This window comes from Malaclemys terrapin, chromosome 21 (assembly GCF_027887155.1).
Source record: "Malaclemys terrapin pileata isolate rMalTer1 chromosome 21, rMalTer1.hap1, whole genome shotgun sequence".
NCBI lineage: Eukaryota > Metazoa > Chordata > Testudines > Emydidae > Malaclemys > Malaclemys terrapin.
In genome coordinates, this window is record NC_071525.1 from 1,548,020 (window position 1) to 1,570,481 (window position 22,462).

At 63.9% G+C, this 22,462-nt stretch overlaps 1 protein-coding gene across 1 annotated transcript in view; it reads right to left on the minus strand.

Annotated features, from left to right (window-relative positions):
• Positions 1-1,271: 1,271 nt before the first annotated feature.
• Positions 1,272-22,462, minus strand: part of INTS3 (integrator complex subunit 3) — a 63,762-nt gene continuing 42,571 nt past the window's right edge. Inside the window, exons 19-30 of the mRNA XM_054010979.1 lie at positions 22,321-22,365; positions 21,396-21,515; positions 20,879-21,032; positions 18,604-18,672; positions 16,033-16,108; positions 12,986-13,099; positions 12,428-12,476; positions 8,384-8,551; positions 4,320-4,420; positions 3,642-3,714; positions 3,087-3,243; positions 1,272-2,335 (exon numbers count right to left, since the gene is read on the minus strand). Of these exons, the coding sequence (XP_053866954.1) occupies positions 2,258-2,335; positions 3,087-3,243; positions 3,642-3,714; positions 4,320-4,420; positions 8,384-8,551; positions 12,428-12,476; positions 12,986-13,099; positions 16,033-16,108; positions 18,604-18,672; positions 20,879-21,032; positions 21,396-21,515; positions 22,321-22,365 (1,204 nt within the window). The 3' untranslated portion in view covers positions 1,272-2,257. The remainder of the gene's footprint in view (positions 2,336-3,086; positions 3,244-3,641; positions 3,715-4,319; positions 4,421-8,383; positions 8,552-12,427; positions 12,477-12,985; positions 13,100-16,032; positions 16,109-18,603; positions 18,673-20,878; positions 21,033-21,395; positions 21,516-22,320; positions 22,366-22,462) is intronic.

Consider the following 22,462-nt stretch of genomic DNA (forward strand, 5'->3'; position numbering starts at 1 on the left):
CTGATACCCGGGTGGACTTGGCAGGGAGGAGGGGGCTGGGAAGGTGAAAAATCCCTTTGCCTTTCTACGTGGGACCGACAAGCCGCAGCTCGCTCCCTCCTTGGCGGGCGGGGGAGCTTCGGAGCAGGGCTGAGCAGGAGAAGGCAGCGCAGGGGGTTTTCCTGCTGCATTCCCAACATCTGCTGCTCGAAGGAGAACCACACGCGGGGCGGGCGCCAGGATTGCTGTGGCTTGGAGCTGAAACCAGAAGAATTAGGGGAAAGGTTAGGCGGCTTCCACAGCTGGAAACAGCGCGAGCAGCCCCGAGCCAGGCCCTGATGTCAGGGCAAGAACTGCGAACGGCCAGCAGCTTTGGGACGGGGCTGCACCAGGCCCCACAGGCCTAAGAACCGCCCCAGAACAGCCCAGTTGTGTTCCCTCCCTGCCCCGTGGCCCCGCTTCCCCCCATGGCCGGGGCACTCCCTGCCCAGCCCGCACCGGGAAGGGGCTTGTACCGAGCAGAGAGTTTGGCACGTTCTTCCCCTTGGCAGCCCATGCGCTTAGTGACGGCAGGGCTAACGACAGGGCTATGGCCAGGGGCCCGAGGAACGTGCCGGGGGCACCACAGGGGCCTGCCACGTCTAAACCCACCACACAGCAAGGAAACGGGCTCCACGCAGTGCAGTGCCCGCCGAGGGGCCTCCACAGGGAGCTCTGCCCTGGCCGATCCTGGCACCATTTCCACTCCGCGTGTCATGGGGTTAGAGCAGGACACTGGGAGCCAGGACTCCTGGGTTCTATCTCCAGCTCTGAGGGGGGGTGGGGTCTAGTGGTTAGAGCGGGGGGGGGGGCTGGGAGCCAGGACTCCTGGGTTCTCTCCCCGGCTCTGGGGGGGAGTGGGGTCTAGTGGTTAGTGCAGGGGTCTGGGAGCCAGGATGACTGTTTTGGTCCCAGCTCTGGCATGGCCTCTCTCCGTGACGTTGGGCAAGTCTCCTCAAGCTGCCTGGGCCTCCGTGTGTTTCCGGGCGCGGACAATACTCGCCTGGTCCCTGGGGCCGGGTCTGCAAGGCTGCAGGAAGCGGCTCGGGGGCCAGCTGCTCTGTGTGTGTGTGTGTGGGGGGGGGAGGTGTTGGGCTGACCACAGGAACCACCAAAGCTTTGGGGGGGCAGAAAAGAGCCGTTCACTTGAACGCCCGGCCAATGGGGTCTCCCTAGGCCCAGCCAGAGGCAGACGATGCCCGTCCCTGTGCCAGCCACTCTGCCTCGCCCACGGACACAAACCATCAGGCACGTTGTACAAAACGTTGGACAGTTTTATTGTAGTTTTAAAAACACTTTAAAAGGCGAATCTCTCTGGGGAAAGAGCTTTGACTCTCCAGCCTCGCCGGGCCGCCCGCCTGTGAACAGTTCTGCCAAGCAGGCGTCTTCAGCACCGGTGCGGCCCGTTCTGCTCCTCCTCCCAGCTTGGGGGGCTTGGCTCGCAGGGAAGAGATTGGGGGGCAGTGGCTGCTCAGGGGGTTTGGCTCTTTTCGGACTCCCAGCCCCAGCTCGTCCTGCTAGCAGCGAATGGGCTCCGGGGGCTGGTCTCTGCCCGCTGCCTGGTCTTTCCTGGGCAGTGCCCGCTCCGCGGCAGAAGCTAGAGGCTGTTGCGGGGCCAAGGCTCTGGATTGTGGTGAAAATCGCAGGTGGGAACTGAGCCAGCACGGCCAGGGAATGGTGGGCAGGTGCCCCAGGCCATTGGCTGTCCTGGCACAGGTAAGCCTGGGGTCCCCTCCTGGAAGCGTCTCGGAGCAGCAAGCCAGTTCTCACTATTTATTTACATTTCTTATATGAAAATAGGAGGCCATTGCTCCGCAGCCTGTCTGGTTTCCTGTCCAGCCCCCGGGACGCAGGGGCCTGTGCCTGCTGCTGAAGTTGCCCCGGCTGCCCCCTCTCCTGGGGACTCAGGGCCGTGCCCCTTGGCCTGGCACCCGGAGGCCACGGAAAGAGGCGCTTGCTCCAGCCAGTCACCCCACAATTCCGTTAGAAAGGGACTCAGACGTCAGCCCGGTGGGGCCGGGGTGGCAGCGTGGTGCCGCCGGCAGGAGGCTGCAGTCACGTGGTGGGTGCAGCCACAGACAGACAGCGTGCGCCTCGCTCGCTCCCAGCCTGGGGACCGCTTTGCCCAGCTGCTCCACAACCACCGGGGCGGCGGCTGCCGCTTTGCAGGGACTTCCAGAGCCGCTGCTGCCACTTGCCACAGCGGGCCAGGGTGGAGCTGGGCACGGGGCCACGCCCCTCAGTCACTGTCCGAGCCCACGGCGGACGAGCCTTTCCGTTTCCGTTTGGTGGGTTTCGGCTTGGTGTCCTCTTCCTCCTGAAAGGCAGAGCAGGGGGCAGTCGTCACGGGCACGGGCGGGCAGAGGGGCAAGGCCCGGTGGGGTGGGGATCACGGGCAATGTCGGGAGGCGGGTGGGGACGGCAGGGCCCGGTTGGAGGCTGTCGGCTGTCATGGACACTGCCGGGCGGGCAGAGGGCCAGGGCCTGGTGGGGTGGGGATCACGGGCAATGTCAGGAGGCGGGTGGGGGGACGGCAGGGCCCAGTTGGGGGCTGTCGGCTGTCATGGACACTGCCGGGTGGGCAGAGGGCCAGGGCCTGGTTGGGTGGGGATCACGGGCAATGTCGGGAGGCGGGGGGGGAGGGGGGGAGACGGCAGGGCCCGGTTGGGGGGTTGGCGGTGGTCATGGACACTGCTGGGCGGGTAGAGGGGCAGGGCCCGGCGGGGGTGACCCTCCGCGGGTGCTGCTGGGTCAGTGGGATCCTTGCCCCATTGCGCAGGGCTGTGGCAGAACCATGTGGCCAGCATGGCTGTGTCCAGAAGCAGCCCCCGGAGCTGGCATGGCTGAGGGCCCCGCCAGAGGAAGAAGGTACAGGGCGGCAGGAGCCCCCTGTCCAGGGGAAGGAGTCGGGAAGTGCACGGGAACCCCGCTGAGAGTGCTGCAGCCCTGCCTTGAAGCCCACTGGGGTGAGGGCTCCCGGACGTGGCCAGACGTCCCTCGCTCCGTGGCCGGGACCCCGCGTGGTGCCACGCCCCAGCTCTCCAGGGGCCCCTGGGGGTGGCACTCACCGAGGCGCTGCTGGAGGCAGACTCCTCCTCGTTGTTGGCTGGCTGGGCAGCGTTCTTCCGGCTGCGGGGGCTGGACAGCGCGGCCTTCCGACGGCTCTTTGGGGGCTTGCTGGAGGAGTCCTCGTACTCCTCTGCCAGGGAGAAGAGGTCGCTGAACCTGGACCGAGAGCAAGCAGGGTGCGGTCAGGCTCTGGGCACCCCCAACCCCACCCCTCCCCGAGTCTGCTCAGCCCCCCATGGGCCTGGGCCTCCGCCAGCCCAGCTCTGCTCCCTCCTGGCCTGTCAGTGCCCCAGCTCTCTGGACACCCCCCGTCACTCCCGCATGCCCTGGGTGACAGGCTATGCGAAGCCCGGTGCGTAGCCCCGGACTGTGTAAAGCCGGGTGCAGGCTGGTTCCTGCCTGGCTGCACGAGGGGGCCTGGCCAGGAACATCCAGCTCAGAGTTTATTGCTGAACCCCGTGACCCAACGCGCTCCCAGCACACCCCACTGAGCCACCCTGCTTCCCACGCCGGGCCTGGGGGCAGCGAGCGGGTTGTGACGGGGCTGCACTTACTTCATCTTGTGGGCTTCGTCGCAGCTGGCCTGGACGTGCTGCAGCGCCTGCAGGATCGGCGTTTGGCTGAAAACTGGCAGGCAAGGAGAGGAAAGGCCAGTCAGAGCCCTACCCTGCCGGCCCCACTGCTGGCCAGTGGCACGGAGCAAGCCCTTCTCCCTGGCTGAGTCCGGAGGGACGTCCCGCGGACACTGACCGATGGTTGGGTCCCATCTCTGCGCCTCGGCTCCCCCCGTGTAGAGTGCCGGGTAACTCCGTGGAGCAGGAAGGGGCGCAGACGCCCAGCCCGCCGGGGGAAGGAAGTGCTCGTTCCAGGAGGCAGCACCAGAGGCCAGAACCTGGATGTGCTGCCCAGGCCTGTGGCATGCTGGGTCCCCCCCAGTCTCTGCTGACCTGAGCCAGGCTGGGGGGAGAAGGGGAGGGCAGTGCCCCTCCAGCCATGGTGCTAAGAAAGGAGACCCCGCAGCATCCCTGCCCATCACCCCAGCAACGTGTCTGTCCAGCACAGAGCACAACAGGGTCCCCGGACCCTGACGGCCACCCCCCGTCCCAGGAGCGACCGTGCTGCCAACCCGTGGCCACCCCCCGTCCCAGGAGCGACCGTGCTGCCAACCCGTGGCCACCCCCCGTCTCCCAGCTCCACCCGAGCCCCCCTCGCGCCGGGCACGGCCCACGTACAGTTCTGTTTGGTGTTGGTCAGGTTGAGTCGGAGGTTGTCCAGGTGCTCCAGGATCTGCTCCAGCGTCAGCTGGGCCAGTTTGCTACTTGAACTGCGCAAGCTGAGGACAGGGCGAGGGAGGCAGAGTTAGTCCCTGGGGGGCCCCGAGCCACCCACTGTCCCAGAGCGCCGCGGGGATCCCCCCTCTGCCCGGCGTTTGTAGCTGGGAACCCCCCATTGCCAGGGGAGGTGGGCTCAGCACCTGGCATGAGATCGAGCCCAGGGCTTGGCCTGTGAAGCTGGGGCGCCCGGAGGCATCCCCAGAGGCTGCTCCACGCCAGGCCACTCCAGCCACCACGCCTGGAACGAATCCTAGGCCAGGCTGCGGGGAACGCAATGTCCTCGCAGCGCCAGCGCCGGGCATCAGCCGCGGGGGGCAGCTGGCGGGCGAGCTCGTTAGCTGGGATTAGAACGGCCGACTTATTGGGCCCGGAAAAAATAATGAAAAGAGCCCTGGTGTTCGCCTATCAAATGCTGCTAATTAACGAGGGGAAATCGAACGGAGCGGATGGAGTTGGAGATTTCCACAGGAACTGCTCCTTGGGGGGGAGGGGAATGGAGGTGGGGGGGGAGGGGAATGGAGGGGGGGCTGTCTTTTCGTTCTGCAGCCGAACAGACCCTAGCCCAACAGACCCCTGAGCAGGCGGCCTGGAGCCCCTGTGCTACAGACCCTGAACAAGGCCTGAACGAGGGGAGAGAGCTCTAGGCCGGCCGCTGCGAAACTGGGAGCTTGTATCCCCCACCCTGCGCTCCGGCCACGCAGCCAGACTCCCAGAGCCGCGCTGCCGGCACCAGCCCAGGGACCGTGCCCCGCACTGCAGGGAGCAGGTCCAGTCAGAGCTCGGCGCTAGGGCCGCTTCAGGACACTAGATGGCCCTTCTGCTCCAGGAAGAGCAGCGCCCGCAGAGCCCTGGAAGGACAGCGGAGGGCACTGTTCTCCCCCAACAGAGCTGGCTTGGGGGGTCGGCTCTGGGGAGCAGGACTGGACAAGGGGCTGTTTCCCCGTCACCCTGGCCCAGCTGCTCCGGTGGCTGTTGGGGGCTTTCTGCGAGCCAGGCCCCTGGCCAAGTGCCTGCTCTCGGTCTGCCTGGTGTGGGAGGGACCGAGGACTGAATGAGACATGGACACCACGCTTCCATCTCCCCTCGAGTGGGTCCCTCCAGAACCAGCGTGGACCCTCCCAGGGGCGCTGCCAGCCTGCAGCATTTCTGTTAGCCAGGCCCTTTCTCCAGCGCTGGCGCTTGGGGGACAGGAATCCCCAGAGCTCTTTGCCTGGGACAGAGAACGAAGCCTTTGCCCCTGCCCGAATGGGAAAGGCCAGGCTGGGGCGGGGGCAGGGTCCCGGGTCCCGACCCCGTGCCCAGCTCAGTGGGGCTGCAGGACACGGCGGTGACCTGTGTCAGTTACACATGCAGGCGCCACGGCCTCTTCTGCCGCCCTGGGTGAGACGGTGCAGGAGAGGAAACACCGGCATGGCTCAGCAGATGCTGCTGGCAAGCCCAGCGAGTGCTGAGACCCGGGCATGGGAGAGGCAGCTGCAGGGCCCAGCGCCCCCTGCGATCTGTGGGGAGTGTGGGCCCGTGCAGGCTGCTGCCAATGCGGACGAGCCTCGTCCCATCCTCACCTGGAGCATTTCACCGGACTGCCATCCTCAGACTGCAGAGCCCACTGCCTCCACCTCAGCCCTGACATGCCCCCCCAGCACCAGGCCTGGACCCCAACAAGCCCCGATACTCCCCACCCCACCTGTGCACCTCAGCCCTGACCTGCAGCACCCCCGGACAGTCCGGGCTCAGGCACAGAATTAATCTCCACCACGTGGTGGTTTTTGGCGACAACAAATATTCTCAAAGGACCGAGATCAACCAGCTCATCCCATCCATGCCTGCACTAGGCAACCTGAACCATGGTGTCCGGCAGCGCCAGCCTGGTGCGTTCACTCCCTGCAGCAGCGCCAGGCCTCTCAAGCCCGAGGTGGCCTCTTGCCAGGGTTACCCTGTGCAGGGAGCGTGGGCTGCTGCCTTCCTCTCTGCTCCCTGGCTGAGGACTCTGCTAGAGCCTTGCAGCGAGGGGAGGTCTCACAGGGCATTTGCAAAGCATCAGTCTCTCTCTGGAGCGCCCATGGGGCCTGCATGCTCCTGGGAGGCTCTGAGCACAAGCTGGGCTCGCCCTGAGCCAGCCCAGGAGAGCCCCACACCACGCGGCGCTGCATGGGACCAGCCAGGCTGAGAAAACCTGTGGGAGCACAGACACCGAGAGCTGGGCCCAAGTCACTCTGGGGTTTGGGGTGGGAGGAGGAAGGGGCTGGTATTCCTTGTTCACTTCCCGTCCTAAACCATTGTGCACTTTTCAACCGCTGCCATGTTCCACCCACGAGGCAGCTGCATTCCTTTGGAGGACAAGTGACCCCTGTTCGCTAGTGAATGCTGGGGAACGACAGGTGCTGGAGAATGCTGAGCTCCCCCACATGGGCACACAGTTGCTCCTGGAGGGGGCTGTTCTGTGACAGAGGAATCCAATGAGAACCAAGGGGTCGTTCTGCCCCGGAAGAGAACCCCCGAGCGGCTGCAGGGAAGGACAGCAGCGGGAGGCAGGCCGGTACCTCACAGCCCCACCTGCCCGGAGGTGCTGGGGGGGGAGGGGGCGGGGGGATGGAGTTACTGCTGAGTGCGCCAGCCAATTGTTTGCTGTAAATACCTGCCTGGATTTTAGTTATTAGCTACCACGGCCACACTCCGCCTCGCCCGGAAGACGGGAGAGAGCAGTGGAGGCGGCTGGGGATGTGCGCGGGCAGGGCTGGGGGGCCTGGCCAATGGGCCCTCGGCAGCGTTACAGCTCCAGGAGAGCTATGTGGGGAAGGAATTTCAATGCCTCTGAAGTCAGACGGATGCGGGAGGTGAAGCTCAGTGCTGGCTGAGGGGGTGTTAAGTGAGGGCCAGGTTCTTTGGGTCTGTGTGCCCAGCGCTGCCTCTTCCCCGTCGGGCCAGGGACTCTGGCCACGTCCCCACTGTGCAGTAAGCCTGGGAATGCAGAGCCCGGGCAGTGGAGACGGACTGGAAAGGAAGCTGCAGGACCAGCATCTGCTCTCCTAGGGGGAAGGTGGAGGCAGGTCCTGGGGCCCTGGCAAGCCGGGAGGGGATTCCCACGGCTTGCCTTCGCTCTCGGCCGACGACGTGGCTGGCTGAGCTCTGAGCTCCTGGCCTGTGCCCTGTCCTCAGACTCCCCTGGAAGGCAGGGCAGAGGCTCGGCCCTACTAGGTTCACACAAACTGCTTCCTGAGCTGTGACTGCAGGGGGCGTTGGTGCAGCCTGTCCTTCGGCTTGCTCCCCCGGCCGGCCCAGGCCTTTGCTCCCCCGGCCGGCCCAGGCCTTTGCTCTCCCCGCTCCAGCCAGCTCAGGGATGCAGCCGCTTGTCACTAAATCTCAGACACGCTCGAGGGCTCTTGTGCTTGTGACGCGTGTCCTGACCCACTTCACCCAGCACTCCCGCTCTCCAGCCAGGCTGGCCGGCCTGGCTGAAGGGCCGGAGGAGAGGGGCCGTCCTTGCAGCGATCCACGCTAACGGCAGCTCAGAGACTGCCCTTGGCTGCAGGGCCAGCGGGAGGAGAGGGGTTTCCTAGATGGGCGTACTGGGGCACTGGGCGCTGAGACAAAGGGCAGAGCAAGTCTGGGAGAAGGGAAACCCTGCAGCCCTCCGGTCCCTCCATACCAGCGGAGTGTCCCCGCTCTCCAGGAGCTGTCATGCTGCCGATTCGAGTGATGCCCCACGGGCGCTGCAAGCTGCCAACAGGAGCTGAACAGCGGCAGGCAGCCTCCCAGCCAGCACTGCGCCCGTAGCAGCCACAAGTGCAGCATGCCCCTGACTGCTGTCCCATAGCCGGACAGGCCCTTTAAACATGGGCACACGCCCTGCCCATGCCGCTGGGACGTCTCCTCACCCAAAACAAGCCTCCGCCTTCACCTGCGCAGGCCACAGGCGCCCTGAGGAGGAAGCCGCGGGAGAAGAGGGCCCCCCCACCCCTCACCTCTGGCGTTTCCGCGGCAGGCTGTTGTTCTTGATCAGCAGGGACTTGATGTGCTCGGCCAGCAGGTCGTCATGTTTGATGCACCAGTGCCGCAGGATGCTGGTGGTGAACTGGTCGTCGGGATGGCAGGGCCGGCTCAGCACCATCTTCACCATTTCCTCGCTGGGCCTGCCGTGGGAAGGGAAAGGGGGGTGAAGGGAAAAGCCTCGGCACATCCAATCCCACCTCTGCCGCCAGCAGTGAGGTGCGGCAGGCGGCCGGCCCCCCTTGCCCATCAACGGAGCACTAACCCCGACTGTTGCGAGTTCCCTAGCCAGAGACAGGATTTGGCAGAACCCGCGGTGTGGCCCTCTGGTTCTGAGGTCCCAGGCTTGCAGGTGATGGGGCTCCCTGCTCAGCGCTGGCTCCAAGCCTCCGGCGGGGCGAGGACCAGGTGCATTAGATGCAAAGCTGCGTGGCAGGGAGCTCATCCAGCCCTTTCCCCGGAGATACGGAAGAGCCCGGCCCCCATGGAGCAGCCTGGCACTTCCCCAGAGCCCCTGCGCCAGCATCGGCCTCGCTGCAACGTGCTCTCCGCCCTCCCGCTGCCGCTCCTGTGCATTCTGGGCTGAGCTAATACAATTTAGAGCCGGGATTAGATTAGCCAGCTCCAAGGGCGGCATTAATGAATAGAAATAAAGTGCTCTTCACTCAGCCACGGGAGGTGAGCAGAGCAGGCAGACGCGGTACTGAGCCGCAGAGATCAGTGTCCAGGCCGGGCTCCTGCTGCGCCGTGTGGGAGGCAGACGACAGGCGGCTCTCTGGCTTTGGGAGGTGCCCGGTGACAGAAACGGCCCAGCAGAGTTCAGGCTGGGCAGGGCCAGGCCAGCACTGGCATGGGAGGCCTGGGGGATGTCAGCGCTGCTGGTGCCTCGGGTGGTGCTTTTCCAGAGCAAAGGGGAGCATCTGGCTGCCGGTGGGGTGGCTTTGGAGGAGGCATTCACGGAGTTAATCACTAAGAATCCTAGGGCTCTTTGGTAAGAGTCCTGGCAAATTTCAACTCTAGGAATTACCTCACAGCTGCCTCCTTCCTCCCCAGAGGTGGCTGCCTTGCAGCGTTTTGGGACGAGACGTGCTAGAGGGGATGGTGCTGTTCTGCATTTTGCTCAGCGGACGTCTCCCGCCCAGTGAAACCTGTCTGGGCACCCCCTGGGTCGGAGTCCCACAGCTAGCCGGCGTACTGACCCTCCCCTAGCTGGCCGGCGTCAGGGAGTTTCTGCCACTGCTTGTCATTTCCAGTGAGCCATTCTGATCCAGCACGTTGGCACAGCCCCCCCCCCGCTGAGAACGGTGCCCACCTGCTCACTCCCGGCCAGGCTGGGGAGTAAGCAACATGGCCTTTCACAGGACGGTGTCATTCAGCCTCTCCACTCCTGGCTGGGAGGAAATTACCACTGCCCCCATTTCACAGATGGGGAAACGGAGGTGTGGGGCAAAGCGACTGTCTAGGGTCACACCGCGGATCAGCTCTGAGCCAGGACTTGACTCCAGGCCCCCTGCTCAGCACCAGCCGTGCCGTGCCCTCAGCCCTCCAGAAGAGACGCTGGGGGCAGGATGAGCCCTACCAGGCAGCGTGTCTGGGGCCAAGTAGGTGTCAGCCCCAGTGTGACAGGAAGGGAGGAGACTGGTCCTGTCTGGCGGAGGCCAGGCCGCTGACCAAGCCAAGCTTCCGACCTTCGCTGCATGCCCCAGCAGGCCCCTGCTCAGGTGCTGACAGCATGGCAAGAACCCCTAACCCCCAGCCCCACTCTGTGGGCACAGCGCAGGTAACCTTGGCGCCCCTTCCCTTTGGAGAGCGCCTCTCCCCAGTCCCGCCCGAGTCTCCATGACCCGCCAAGCTGCCGCAGGACTGAAGGGCAGGGAGCGGGCAGAGGGGCTGACACTACGGTCAGGTCAGTCCCACGTGCTCGGCAGCCCCACGATGAAGCAAGGATCACTAGTAATACCCGAGCCCCCAAGGCGTGGCCAGTGGCTTTCGCACTGCCCGTCCAGGTCCTGCGGTGTTAGCACCGTGCCAGCTGCACAGGAAATTGAAAGCCGTCTCGGGGGGGAAGCGTCCCTGGAGAAGCAGGCGAGAGGAATGCAGCCAGTGATAATGCTTCCCCCGGGCTGGGCAGTACCACACTGCCAATTACTGCTGAGCAAGGGGGAGGGGACGCAGCCCGGAGAGGGGAGCCTCCGCCTCCTCTGTGGCATCCCAGGCCCAAGGTGGTGCTGGCTCCCGGGGCGAGGGCTGGAGTGCTGGACGGGCGTGCATGGCACATGAAATATGGTTTTAATTCCCCTTCCTAAGCTACCGTATCTGAGCAGGGGCTTACTGAAGGCGGGAGGCGCTCCGAGCTCCCCTAACGCATCAGCAATAATTGCATGGCTGTTTGCCTTCCCACGCAGAGGAGACTGGGGACAAGTGGCAGCTCAAATCCCCGACAAGAGAGAGCCGGGGGTGGAAAGCCCAAGGGACCTTTCAGGAGAGCGGCCCCGCAGCTTGGCCTGGGATCAGTCTCCAAGGGACAGCCGCATTGCCCTGCCGATACCCGTCAAGCCGAGCCTGCAGCACCCCTGCTATTCCAGTCTCCTGAGAGACGGACCTGCTGGGAGCCTCTCTGGAGCAGTCCGTGCACATCAGCCATGTGGGCGGGGCTCTGACGGGAAGGAAGGGCCAGACCCCCAACCCCAGCTGAGCCCTAGCTCAGGCTTTGAGGGTAGAAGGCAACTCCTCTCCTACTTGGCGCTAGCCAGGATACTGGGACACGCTACCTTAGCCCAGTGGCCAGCAACCTCTCCCGTCCCGGGCAGCCAGCTGGCCCCAGGAAGCCCCCCTCTCGTTAATCCTTCCTATCTGGGGTCTCAAGCATTCACAAACTGAAGGTGTTTGGTGCTTAGAGGGGTCAGGGCCTGGGAGCCAAGACTCCAGGGTTCAAGTACCAGCTGTGCTGCCGACTCGACCCTGGCAAAGTCTCCACCCCTCTCCGGGCCTCAGTTTCCCCTCTGCACATGGGAAGGATATCCACTTCAGAGGTGCTGTGAAGGGTAACGGGCTTGGAGACTGGGGGCTGCCGAGGGGCTAGGGAAGAGCCGGGGGTTTTCTGTAATCCGCAGGCAGAGATCAGACTGACGATGCGGGTCTCAGCAGCGAAAGGGGGGAATTCAGGGAGGGAGGGACAGGATCTGTCCTCCCATCTCCCTCCCTAGACACGGCAGCACACAATACGCAGCCTCACTCACTGCCCACAGGGGCCAGGGCACGCCTGCAGCCCTTGCTCGGACCCCGCCTGGCCTTGCAAAGCCTGCGACTGGAACTTTTAAAGCGTGAAGAGCAGGATTTGTCAGGACCACCTTAAAGACGTGAGAAGGCGGCAGCTCCTGCGTTGATCAAATCCGGATTGATTAGAGCCAAGCCGCAGGGGAGCGATAACTGGGAGCGGAGCCGCCGTGCGCTGGAGAAATTAAATGTTCCATCTGCCGCCGGCGTTCCTCACACTCTGATTAACGAACGAGAGGAGCGGTGCTCCCGGCAGCTCCACGGAGCGGGTACTGCGGCACAGCTCGGGGACCCGCAGCCTGGGGCAGGGGAGGCTGGGGATAAGGAGTGCCCCCCCGGGGGGGCACAACTCTCCAGCACTTCTCCTAAGGGTCATTCCGACGCGAAAGGAAAAGGGGCGCGCTTGCTGCGATTCCCTGCCCACGGCTGCTGCCAACCGGCGTCGACCCAGCCAGGAATTCCCGGAGCAGAACACGGGCAACCCCATGGGCAGGTCTCAACGCAAGCAGCCCCGTGAGCCCTCCGCACAGGCCCTGATCCTGCAGCAAACTGCACGTGGGCCGGGCCCCCAGGTGTCCCCTGCCTGCTGCCCCTGGGGCCACGTAATGCCTGGCCCTGCCCAGCATTAGCCAAGAGAGGCTGCTGCCTGCTCTCCTTTGGGAACCCCTGCCCTCTGCAGTTCAAGTACCCCCCCCCCCCCGGCATGGCACGCGCCTACCACCCCTCCCGCACTGCATACGTACTTCTCTCTCCTCAGCTGGAGCAACAAACAGGACAGCGCCTCTGGGTGCTCTGCAAAGGAAACCAAAGGCGCTTAGTTTCTTCCTGACAGCTGGGGCCCACAGTCAATGCTGAGGGGCTGGCTGTAGGTATCAGGAACGAATGCCCAGTATCTGAGCAGACATGTCACCCGCCTCCGGGGCCCCTCATGGGGTCCGCCCGCACAGCCTGTTCCACGCTCCCTGCCCCCACCACGAACACACTGCTCCTGCCGGGGGCGGCAGACGACGCCGGGTGTGTGAGTCTTGTGCAGAGCTCCTGGGGGCTGCATGCTTCCTTCCCTGCATACGCACGCACAGTGCCGGGCAGGGGAACAGGCTGGCTGGACCCAGCTGGGATTGGACCCCCCCGGGATTGTGGTGTGTGTGTGTGTGTGTGTGTGTGTGTGTGTGTCTGTTTGACACACGCAGGGCGCAGGCCGGCTGGCTGGACCCAGCTGGGATCGGACACCCCCCCCGGGATTGTGGCGTGTGCGTGTGTGTCTGACACACGCAGGGCGCAGGCCGTCTGGGCCGTCTCACCTTTGTACTTGAGATGCTGCAGGATGGGGATGATGGTCTCCAGGGGAATGTTGTGTGCCAGGAAGAGCTGCCAGGTGCAGTACTGCTCAAACGTCTCCCAGTCCAGGCTCTGAACTAGAGGGGAAGCAGAGCGCTCGTTAGGCAGCATTGCTTGGCACCTTCCGTTCAGTGCCAGGGCTGGAGCTAAACAGACCAGAGATTCCTCGTCAGGCACTTGCTGGGGGAACCGCTTACCCCTTCAGCGTCCCAGCCTAGACACCCGGCACTAGGGCTCTGCAAGCACTCCCAGCCGAGTGCATGAGGGCCCGGTGATGGTGCAGGCCGCAGACAAGCCAGGAGATCGGCCTGTGCCGTGCAATGATGGGCCTGCTGGCTGTGAGCCACGTGGGGCGCGTGTGAAACGCAATATTCAGCCGAGTGCAAGAAGGCCCCTTAAGCCGAGCTGTTTGGGCAAATCGCGCCGACCTCAGTCACTCAGGGGCAAAGCGCTTGCAAGAAGCATGAGGGTTAATTACAGGTGACAAAGGGGCTCGGACCCCTCAGGGGTGAGGCTGGGGCGCCCCTGGGACCAGGACGTCCTGCTCCTGCAGTGATGAAGGAACAGTCTCAGCCTCCCAAGAGATCCAGCCCCTAGCCCTGGGGCCGCGGGATGAGGCCTGGGCACGGAAGCCACCAGTTGGGCGACAGGCAAAGGCTGCAAGGGGGAGGTTCTGGGAACGGACAGTGTCCCAGCCCCAAACCCCAGCCCAGGGAAAGGAGGGTGGGACGGTTGGGCCCAGCATTTCTCTGCCCCCCGGGGGAGTGCCCCAGAGCCGGGGCTCTCTGCCCCGAAGGGAGAGCGAGTCCTTGGCCAGGGCCCTTCCAGCGGCTCCAGGGGCTCCGAGGAGCGAATGGGTGTGCAGGGCGGGGCGAGGCCCGGATCCCGGCGGAGGGCTCAGAGCAGAGCCGCAGAACCACTGGACTACGTCTCTCAGCCACGGACTCAGTCTCAGCTTCACAGAGCGCAGGCTCAGGGACAACTCAAACCTGGGCTCCTCAGCCCAGCAGACACAGGAGGGGAAGAACCAACGTCTGGAAGTCGGATCTAGTCTGATTCAGAGTCAAACTAAGGTGCAGTTTTTTTAACCGGGCAGGAGGGAGGGTAAATGCCCCAGCCAGGCAATCTGAAATCCAGAGGGGTGTTTTTCTGAGCGCTCTGCTCCAGGGCGCCCAGGAGTTCAGTCAGAGCAGTCCCCCGGCCTGTGCGGTACACACAGGTCAGATTGGATACACACAGTGGCCCTGCTGGCCTTTCCAAACCCCTACGAGTCCTACAGCAAACACAAGGGAGACCCCAGATCCCAGTCCCCGGGCTTCACAGGAGCAGACCCCGACGTACAGGGTCAGATCACAGGGCCACCTCCAATCGTCTCCCACCACCTGTCAGCCTGAGAGTTTTGACGGCTGCAGCTACTGTACCACAATGGAAAGCCTCGGCCCGGCACTATGAGCTTATCAGCTGCTAACATCACGGGGGCAGACTGCTGCAAACGGGCTAGTCGGGTCCAGGACACTCCGAGCACCGGCCTGGGGCTGTGAGGGGACAGGCTGAGCCCCCTAGAGACCCCGCGGCTGAGCGCGCACGTGGAGATGGCAGAACTAGCGGAGGGGTTTTCTTTCCCTCCATTCTCCCTGACGTTCCCCTGACAGCCCGTCGCAGGGACAGCGACTGAATCGTGTCCGTTGATCACAGCCCAGGCCTTCGATGGAGGGAGTGCCGAGCCGGTGCTAACAACCTGCCCGGTGCTGCTCAGCGTCTCCGGATTACCCCGTGTCTGGCACTGCGAAGCATCTCAAGCCTGGTTAAACCCATCAGCGCTGCTCACAGCTCAGCTCAAACAACTAATCCCACGAGCCTGCTCGGGGCAGTGACCCTTTAAGCAGCGCCACTAAGACGACATGGATCAGAGGAGGAAACGCCAATCTCCAGCCAACTGGTGCCATGGTCCCCGCCTTGGGAGCTGCCCCAGGCTGCCAGGGGCCTGCATTGGCAGGCCCCCCTGGGCATCTCTTTACCAGGACCTCGTTACCTGCAGGGTTAGAACAGACTGTATGACTTCTGCAGCGCAGAGGTGAGGGATATTTCCTCCCCCCACCCGGGGAGCACCCCCATCGCTTTAGTCCAGGTCAACGTGTCCTCGTGCTGCCTTCGGGTCCAGCTGGAGCTCCCGGCATTGCCCGTCCATGGCCCTGATCTGTGAGCAGGCCCTCTCAGCTGGGAAGCGGACGCAGCACTGCCACGGCCGGGGCTTTTGCAAGGAGCAGGAGCATGCCATTCCAGCCACCTGCAGGGCGCGCCGGACGCCGGCAGCAGTGCCACCCACGAGGGTCTGACAGCACCAAGGGAGAAAGCCGGCCTCTCCTTGGCCCCGAGAGCACGGCACCGGCCAGCCACGTCTCCTTTACGCACTGCTGAGTGGCGGCCGATTTACAGGCTCCTCCTGGCAGGTGCTTGAGAAACAACAGCCCCACCTGCCCGTGCACAGGGCACCCTTCCCTGTCTAGCCGGGAGCAGAGCCTTGGGGGGTGCATTGCTGGAGCGGCTACCTAGGAAGCAGGGAGACGTCTGTGGAACTGCCCCAGCCGGCATCACCAGTCCGAAAGAGGCCCAGGAAAGCTCACAAGGCCAGAAGGTGCTGCCCGGTGCCCAGATACCAGAGGGCTGGCATGACAGAGACAGTGTGTGGACTCCCCTATTGACATCGCCCGGGGCATCGGAAGGAGCCCCAGGCTGGCTCAGCTCCTGGGGGTCATGGGAAGGCGGCGAGAGGTTTTGCCAGCCCAGAGTCTAAAGCAGCTGGGAAAAGAGGTCTCTGCTCGGCCCAGCTGGAGGCCAGAGTCCGCGCACGAGACAAGCGGCTGCTGGGGACTGCTTAAGCTGCATCCATGTTCACCTCCCCAATACTGGCACCCTACCTGATCCCCCCACCCCCATACGGCCACACCCACCTCCACCCGCCCCCCACGGCCACGCCCACCTCCACCCGGGCCAGGGGGGTCCTACTCACTCAGGATGTTGAGCACCGAATCTTTTCGGAACATCACCAGGTTCCCCATCATGACGTGACACACCAGCTCCTGCAGCTGGAAAGCAGAGCACAGCGGGGTAAGTGCAGGAAGGCCGGGCGCTGGGTGAGGGTTCAAAGAGCCAGAGTGCTATGGGTGGGGGGCGGAGGCCAACATGATGTTAACCCTTGAGTGCTGGGACTTCCCGCCAGCAGCAGGCGGTGCTCGCCCCGGGCAGGGTCAGCCAGCGCTCACGCAGCACCGCGAGCGGCCCACCGTCAGCCCCGGCCTCACAGAGACGAGCCCTGGAGAGCCCAGGCGGCGGCGGACCCGCAGTCCCAGCATGGCCTGTCTGGCACACACAAGTGGCCCCCCAGTGAAAACAGGGATCCAGGCGAGCGCGACGGAAACCTTCCCAAGCGCAGGTGGCTCGTAAATCAGGGCCGTTCTAGGCAGCTCCATGGGATCACACCTCAACCCCAGGCGGCGCAGAGACAAGGGAGCCGGCCTGCTGCATAGGCCGGACTGGGGTGAGGGGGGACCAGCAGCTGGGGGAGGGAATGAGACCCACAGCTGGACCCCAGGGCACGGCAGGAATCAATCTGACAAGGGCTGGGTCACTGCTAGGCGCAGACAGAGAGAGGCTCCAGCCCAGCACGAGGGGCCACACGGACCCCACCCATTTCGTCTGCAGCAGGGACCCAGGGGAACACTCGCCCCCAAGCAGATGGGCAGAGCCTGGCCACCGACAGCGGCTCACGCTCCGGCTGCAAGTTGCCCTTCCCTTAGCTCCACTCCCAGCGAGCTCCTCTCCCACCCCTTCGCTCACGCTGGGGCAAGAGCCTGGAGCCTCTCCCTACGCCTCAGCACTTGCTACTGAAGCCCCTTCTCCCCGCCCCGACTCCCGCGCGACCGCTTGGCTCCGCACAGCTGCTCTCCAAAGGCAAAGGGCTGCAGCTTGGGAGGAGACACTGGCCCCTGCGGCTGGTTGCAGCCATGGCCCTGGGGCCTCCTAGGAGAGCCAAGAGCACCCCCGCCTCTCCCAGCCTGCCCCTTGCTGCATTCGTGTCTGCCCCCCGTCGGTCAGGTTACGACGCCCCAGCGGCTTGGAGGTTTGCGCCGTGCTGAGTTCTGGGAGGGAGAGGCCAGGGCTGCCTTTGCAGCCAGGTTGGGCTGCCCAGGGACTGCAGGATGAAGGGAGCAGGGAAGAATAAGAGGAAGGGACGAAGGGAGGGGAGAGGAAATGCGACTGCTATGTGCTGGGAAAACTGGGCTGTCTTTGCAGACAGCGACGGAGCCCCCGAGCAGCGCCAGGAGCCAGCTGAACCGAGCACCATGACTCAAGCCGTTCCCATACCTCAGACCATCTAGCCGCCTGCCAAGCAAAACTCCCTGGCCGAAGCGCCAGCCTTGCTGCAGCTGGGCAAGGCCGGGCCAGCCGGGAAAGCAGCTACCGAGCCATTTTGAAAACTCAGCTGATGTAGAACTAGGGCCCGTTCCAGGGTTATCAGCAGATCGCGCTCCAGATGTGCCCAGACAGCAGAAGTATTCAGCGCCTGGCTCTCCCCACCTCCCTCCCACGGACTATTTTTGGGTTCCTCTGAACTGGCGTCATGGCAACTCCTGAGTGTTGCTGCTGGGAGAGGGTCTCCAAGGGCGAGCACGGCCCGAGCCCAAACCCAACATAATGGGCTCCCCTGGAGGGATGGTCTCACCCCTGTGCTGCTGCCTGGGACGCGAGTTGAGTCACTCGAGTTGGTTCCCATCTCCCGGCCGAGTTCTGCTCAGCCTGCGTTGGGAGGGGTGTGGCAGCAGGAGGTGGCAGGGACGCAGACCACGCTGCCTGGGCTACATCCAGGTGACGGCGAGGGGAAGGAGCGGCAGGTTGGGGGGGACCCTGACCCAAGACTATGGCGACCTCTCTCTGGGGTGCAGAAACCTCCTGGCATCTGCAGCACAAGTTTATGTGCCGGCGCCCCAGTTCTGCGGCGTGAGAGCCACCTCCTCCCCACGCAGCATTCGCCAGCCAAGCGGGGCTCCCACTGCCTGCCGCTCCCTGCGCTAGGAAGGGCTGGTTGGGGTGCCACATTTCTCAGGGCTCCCACGGGATCTATGGGAGGCTTCCAACATCTCACCCCTTTGGGGGACTTCCCTTTGCCCAGCTCCGCGGCAGCCTTCTCCTCCCGCCCCCTCGCCTGCCGTTCCCACACAGCTGCCGCTCACCAGGGCTCAGAACATATCCAGCCAAATCCCTCTCCACGCTCCCACCCCCGCCTCCCCGCAGCAGTGCCAGGCCTTGACAATCCCTTGAAGGCCGTGGCTTGGATTTAACAGACTGACCCTGCACGCTGCGGCCCGGCCCCTGGGGGAATGAGGCAGCCCCGTGGATTTAGAACGGCTGCTGCACAGCCCGACAACGAAGGGGTGCAAAGGGCTCCCCGGGAGATGGCAGCTGGCTCTGAGAATGGCACATCCCGCCCTGCCTCTCTGCAGCTCCAAGCTGAGCTCAGCCCATGTGCTCCTGGTACAGACAAATGCTGCCCCTCCCCGCCGCGCAGAGCCCCCGCTCCTACCTGGGCCGAGTCTATGACGGCGACAATCATGTTCAGCAGCTCCCCGCTCCGGAGGGTCTCGTCGGGGAACTGAAAGAGATGCAAGCAGAGCAGGGGCTCAGGGAGAAGCGGAGCTTTGAGAGCAGCAGGGGGAGAGATCACCCCTGTCCCAGTTACCCCACATACGTGCCCTGTAGTCAGCTGTGCTGGACGCTGCTCCTGCACTGACCAGCCACTGACTGGACCTGCATGAAACTCCTGGGGGCCTGGCTGGCTCACAGGTCGCACCCCGATTCACGGCAGCATCGCCCCACCTTGCACCCAGGGGAGAACGCTGCCTGCAGCCCTCCCTGAGCAGAGCAGGGGGCATCCCAAGCGGGGACGGGCAGCAGAATGGGGTTGGCAAAGCAGCAGGGCAGGGCTGAGAGACAAGTTGCTCCTTTTGCCCGGGTTTGCAAGGAATGGGAAGCAGGCGGGTTCACTCAGCACTAAAGCCTGCAAGCCAGGCCCCGGTTGGTCGGGAGAGCACAGAGGCTGCAGAGCACGGCTCAGAGGGGCTCTCCCAAGGAGACGCGAATGTCAACGCTGACCGCGCTGACCTGAGCAGACGTGCAGCTGCTTGGGGAAATCAGGTGGGCCAGAGGCGTCTCGTTGAGCCCCATGTCTGCTAGTGTCACAGCCTTTCATTTGCGCTAGAGCTCCCAGGCGGTGTGTTGGTGGGAAAACACACCAAGAGGAAAGGGCAGAAGGCGGGTGGCAGCAAGTGATCCCGGCGCGGCTCAGAGGCCGCTGTGCCCGAGCGGCGCTGGCCATGCCCCTCTCCAGAGGGGAATGGGTCTGAACCCAGGGTGGACGGGGCCTGAAGATCTGAGCAGACACTCTGGGGCAGAGGATTCACACGAGGGGTTCCTTGGCAGCCATCACAAGCAGGGGGCCCCTTTCTGAGCATGCTGGGGGAGGGGCGCTACACAGCTAAATGACAGAGGGACAAGACCCCTCCCCGAGGTTTGTTATTTTCCATATTTTCCCCTCCTCTCCCGTGGCCACATTTCCCCCCCCTTTCATGCCCCTTTCTCCACAGGACAGCGTGGGCAGGACTCTCCCGAGGCTGGTCCCTTCCTAACGCCCGCCCAGCAGATGTTCCTGACCAGTCAGCCAGCGGGGGGCCGAGCAGCGTGTCCCTCCCAGGGAATTCGAACGCACACTCAAAGAATGTGACCTGTGTCCGTTTCAGCATGTCAAGTTACCCCGCCGAGTGCGAAGCCAGAGCTCCCTGCAGCCCTGGGGCGGATTCCAGCCCTGTGGTTTCTCACCCTCTGGCCCTCCGCTCCCTGGGATCAGCTCGACTGAATTACTGCAGCCTCCTTAGAGTCGATGGATTGGAGCCAAGAGCCAAACCCCCCTCATCACCCTGGCAGGGAAGAGGTGACGGCTGTGCTGGCCAAGCCTGGGATGAGCCGTGTGAACCAAGCCACAGCCCCCCTTCTAGCTAGAAGTAACAGCTTGGAGCTCCCCCAGCCGCCCCCCCGCCCCAATCACTGCGCCCTGCGATGATGCCTGCTTAGAACCACAAGCTGGCTGATAGCGAGGACATGGGGACAGGCCAGGAGGAAACTCGCTCACTGTGTGAAGAGCGAAAAGAAAGTGGAGGCCAGTACCTGAAGAGTGCACTAGAGATTGTGCGACGGGGGCCAGCCAGGGGGCCAAGGACTCGCCGCTTGGCAGACTTGGTTGGGAAGGGCCAAGGAGGGAAGTGAGCCTCCTAACTAGCTTCCACTTCTACAGCACCTTTCACCCGCCCCACTCGCCAACCTTGTAAGCAAGCGATTTACCCGGTGCTGAAATGCAGCCACTTCTGGGGCGTACCCTGGCAGCTGCTAACAGCCAAACAACACAGAGTAAGACAGGAAGTGCAGAACAGAACTGTGTCTAATTGGAAAGATTAGGGGAGTGCAACATTAACACCCTGATACCTGCAAAAAGCACCAGGGGATTTCACGCACCCGGGCATGGTCAGGACTCTGACTGAAGGCCTAGCGCCCTGCAGGAGCAGAGCCCTCTCGCTGCGCCGGGGTGGGTCTGCAACTGAGAGAAGACCATTCCCCACCGACTTGCCAGCACCTCTGCCTGCAGCCCCTATCCAAGCACCCGGCAGAGGAATTATCCCGCGTGGCCCAGGGCTGCCTTGGCCCCGCTGACCTAACAAGAGCCTAGCTCAGGACACCTCACGCCCCTGAGCTGACCGGGATGCGCTGGAGCGGAGACCTTGGGGCCTCTGCCCGGCCTGGGTTCTCACCTCGGTGTATATGGAGGGGGTGAGGTAACACAGCAGCCGCACATCGTCCTCCTGGCAGGCCTTCATGTCCATCATCAGGCAGGTGTGCAGGTCCCCCAGCTGCGTGGCCTGGGCGAACGACTCGTACAGGTTCATCTTCCCTGCCGCCGCTTTGCTAGAGGGGCCACAGGGCGACATGAGCGAGTGCCCCGGGGAGGGATTCCGGCCGACTGCTGCTTGGGGCTGGGCGAGGAGCAGCTCGACTCGGCCGCCTGCCGAGGGAGCTTAGCCCAGCCTGACAGCCCCCCAGAAGGCTCTGCCTACGGACGAGGCTGCTCAGCGGGAAGGAAGGAGGGATCAAACACGAGCTGAACTGCGAAGACAAGTCGCCCCTGCAGCCGCCTGGCTGGGCGGGAATCCCGCAGCGCGCTCCCCGGGTGACAGCAGGATCGCTTAGCGAGAGCCGCCCGCACAGCCCTCAGGTCCATGACAGACGCAGCCTGCCTCTGACCCGCCCACCCCGCCCGGCCGCCCCTACCTGGCTCTCAGGTAGTAGAGAAGGTGGTAGCCAATCTTGGGCTGTTTCTGGTAGAGCTCAGACAAGAGATCGAGCAGCAGAGAGAAGCTGCTGTTGTCTTCCTGCATCTGGCAGAGGTTCCTGAACGGGGGTGGGAGGAGAACAGGGACATTCAGATGGGAGAGAACTGTGCTGAGTGCGAGGGGTCCCCTGTGCAGCCGGCGCAGGGAACCCCGATTCCTGGTCCTGCACGGTCCACAGGGCTGATTTGATAGGGGATGTCTTACCCCGCTATGGCAGTGCCCCCCCGGAGGATGGCTGCGGACATGCAGCACGGTGCCTGGGGAGACTCTGGCTTAGGACACCAGGGCGAGGCCTGACTCGTGGGAAGAGTCTGATGTTGTGCAGAGCAGGAGGAGCTGGGATTTCAAGGCCTTGTTTGAAAACTCCTCACTACACAGAATCCACGGAGCTAAATTCCTCACGTGGGGAAGGGCTGAGGGGAAGCGAGGGGGCCTGAGACTCCACAGCACTCTCCCCCCACCCCCAGAAGTCCCCACTCGGAGGGAAAGGGCTAGTAAGACACAGCTCCAAGAGCCAGGAATCCCCGGGCTGGCGTCACTGCAGCTTAATGGGGCATTTTAAACAGCAGGTAACTGGTGCAGACCCAGCCTTGGGTCAGCAGTGGCCCAGGACATCACCACTGTCCAGCCGCCATTTGGGGCCATGGGGAGTGAGCTGGCACGCAGCATCCTCTTGTGGGTGCCTCTGCATGGCCTTCTGCAGACAGCGCCTGGGGCTTTCCTGGCCTGAGCACACACAGCAGGAAATCCCAACGGTCCTGGGACACAAGGGGGCAGAGAGCAGCAGCGACTGTATTAAACCCAGCTGTGCAGAGTTCAGCTAGAATGATGGGAGACACCAGAGAAAGCTCAGAAAGACTCACCTAAATATTAGGTAAAGCGGCTTCCCCACAGATTCCTCCAGAGACCTGCATGGAAAGCGCATCGTCAGCCGGGCGGCCATGACAGCTTGGCAACGGTCATCTGGGGCTAGAGGAAGCTAACGGTCTAATACACTGCCCTTCA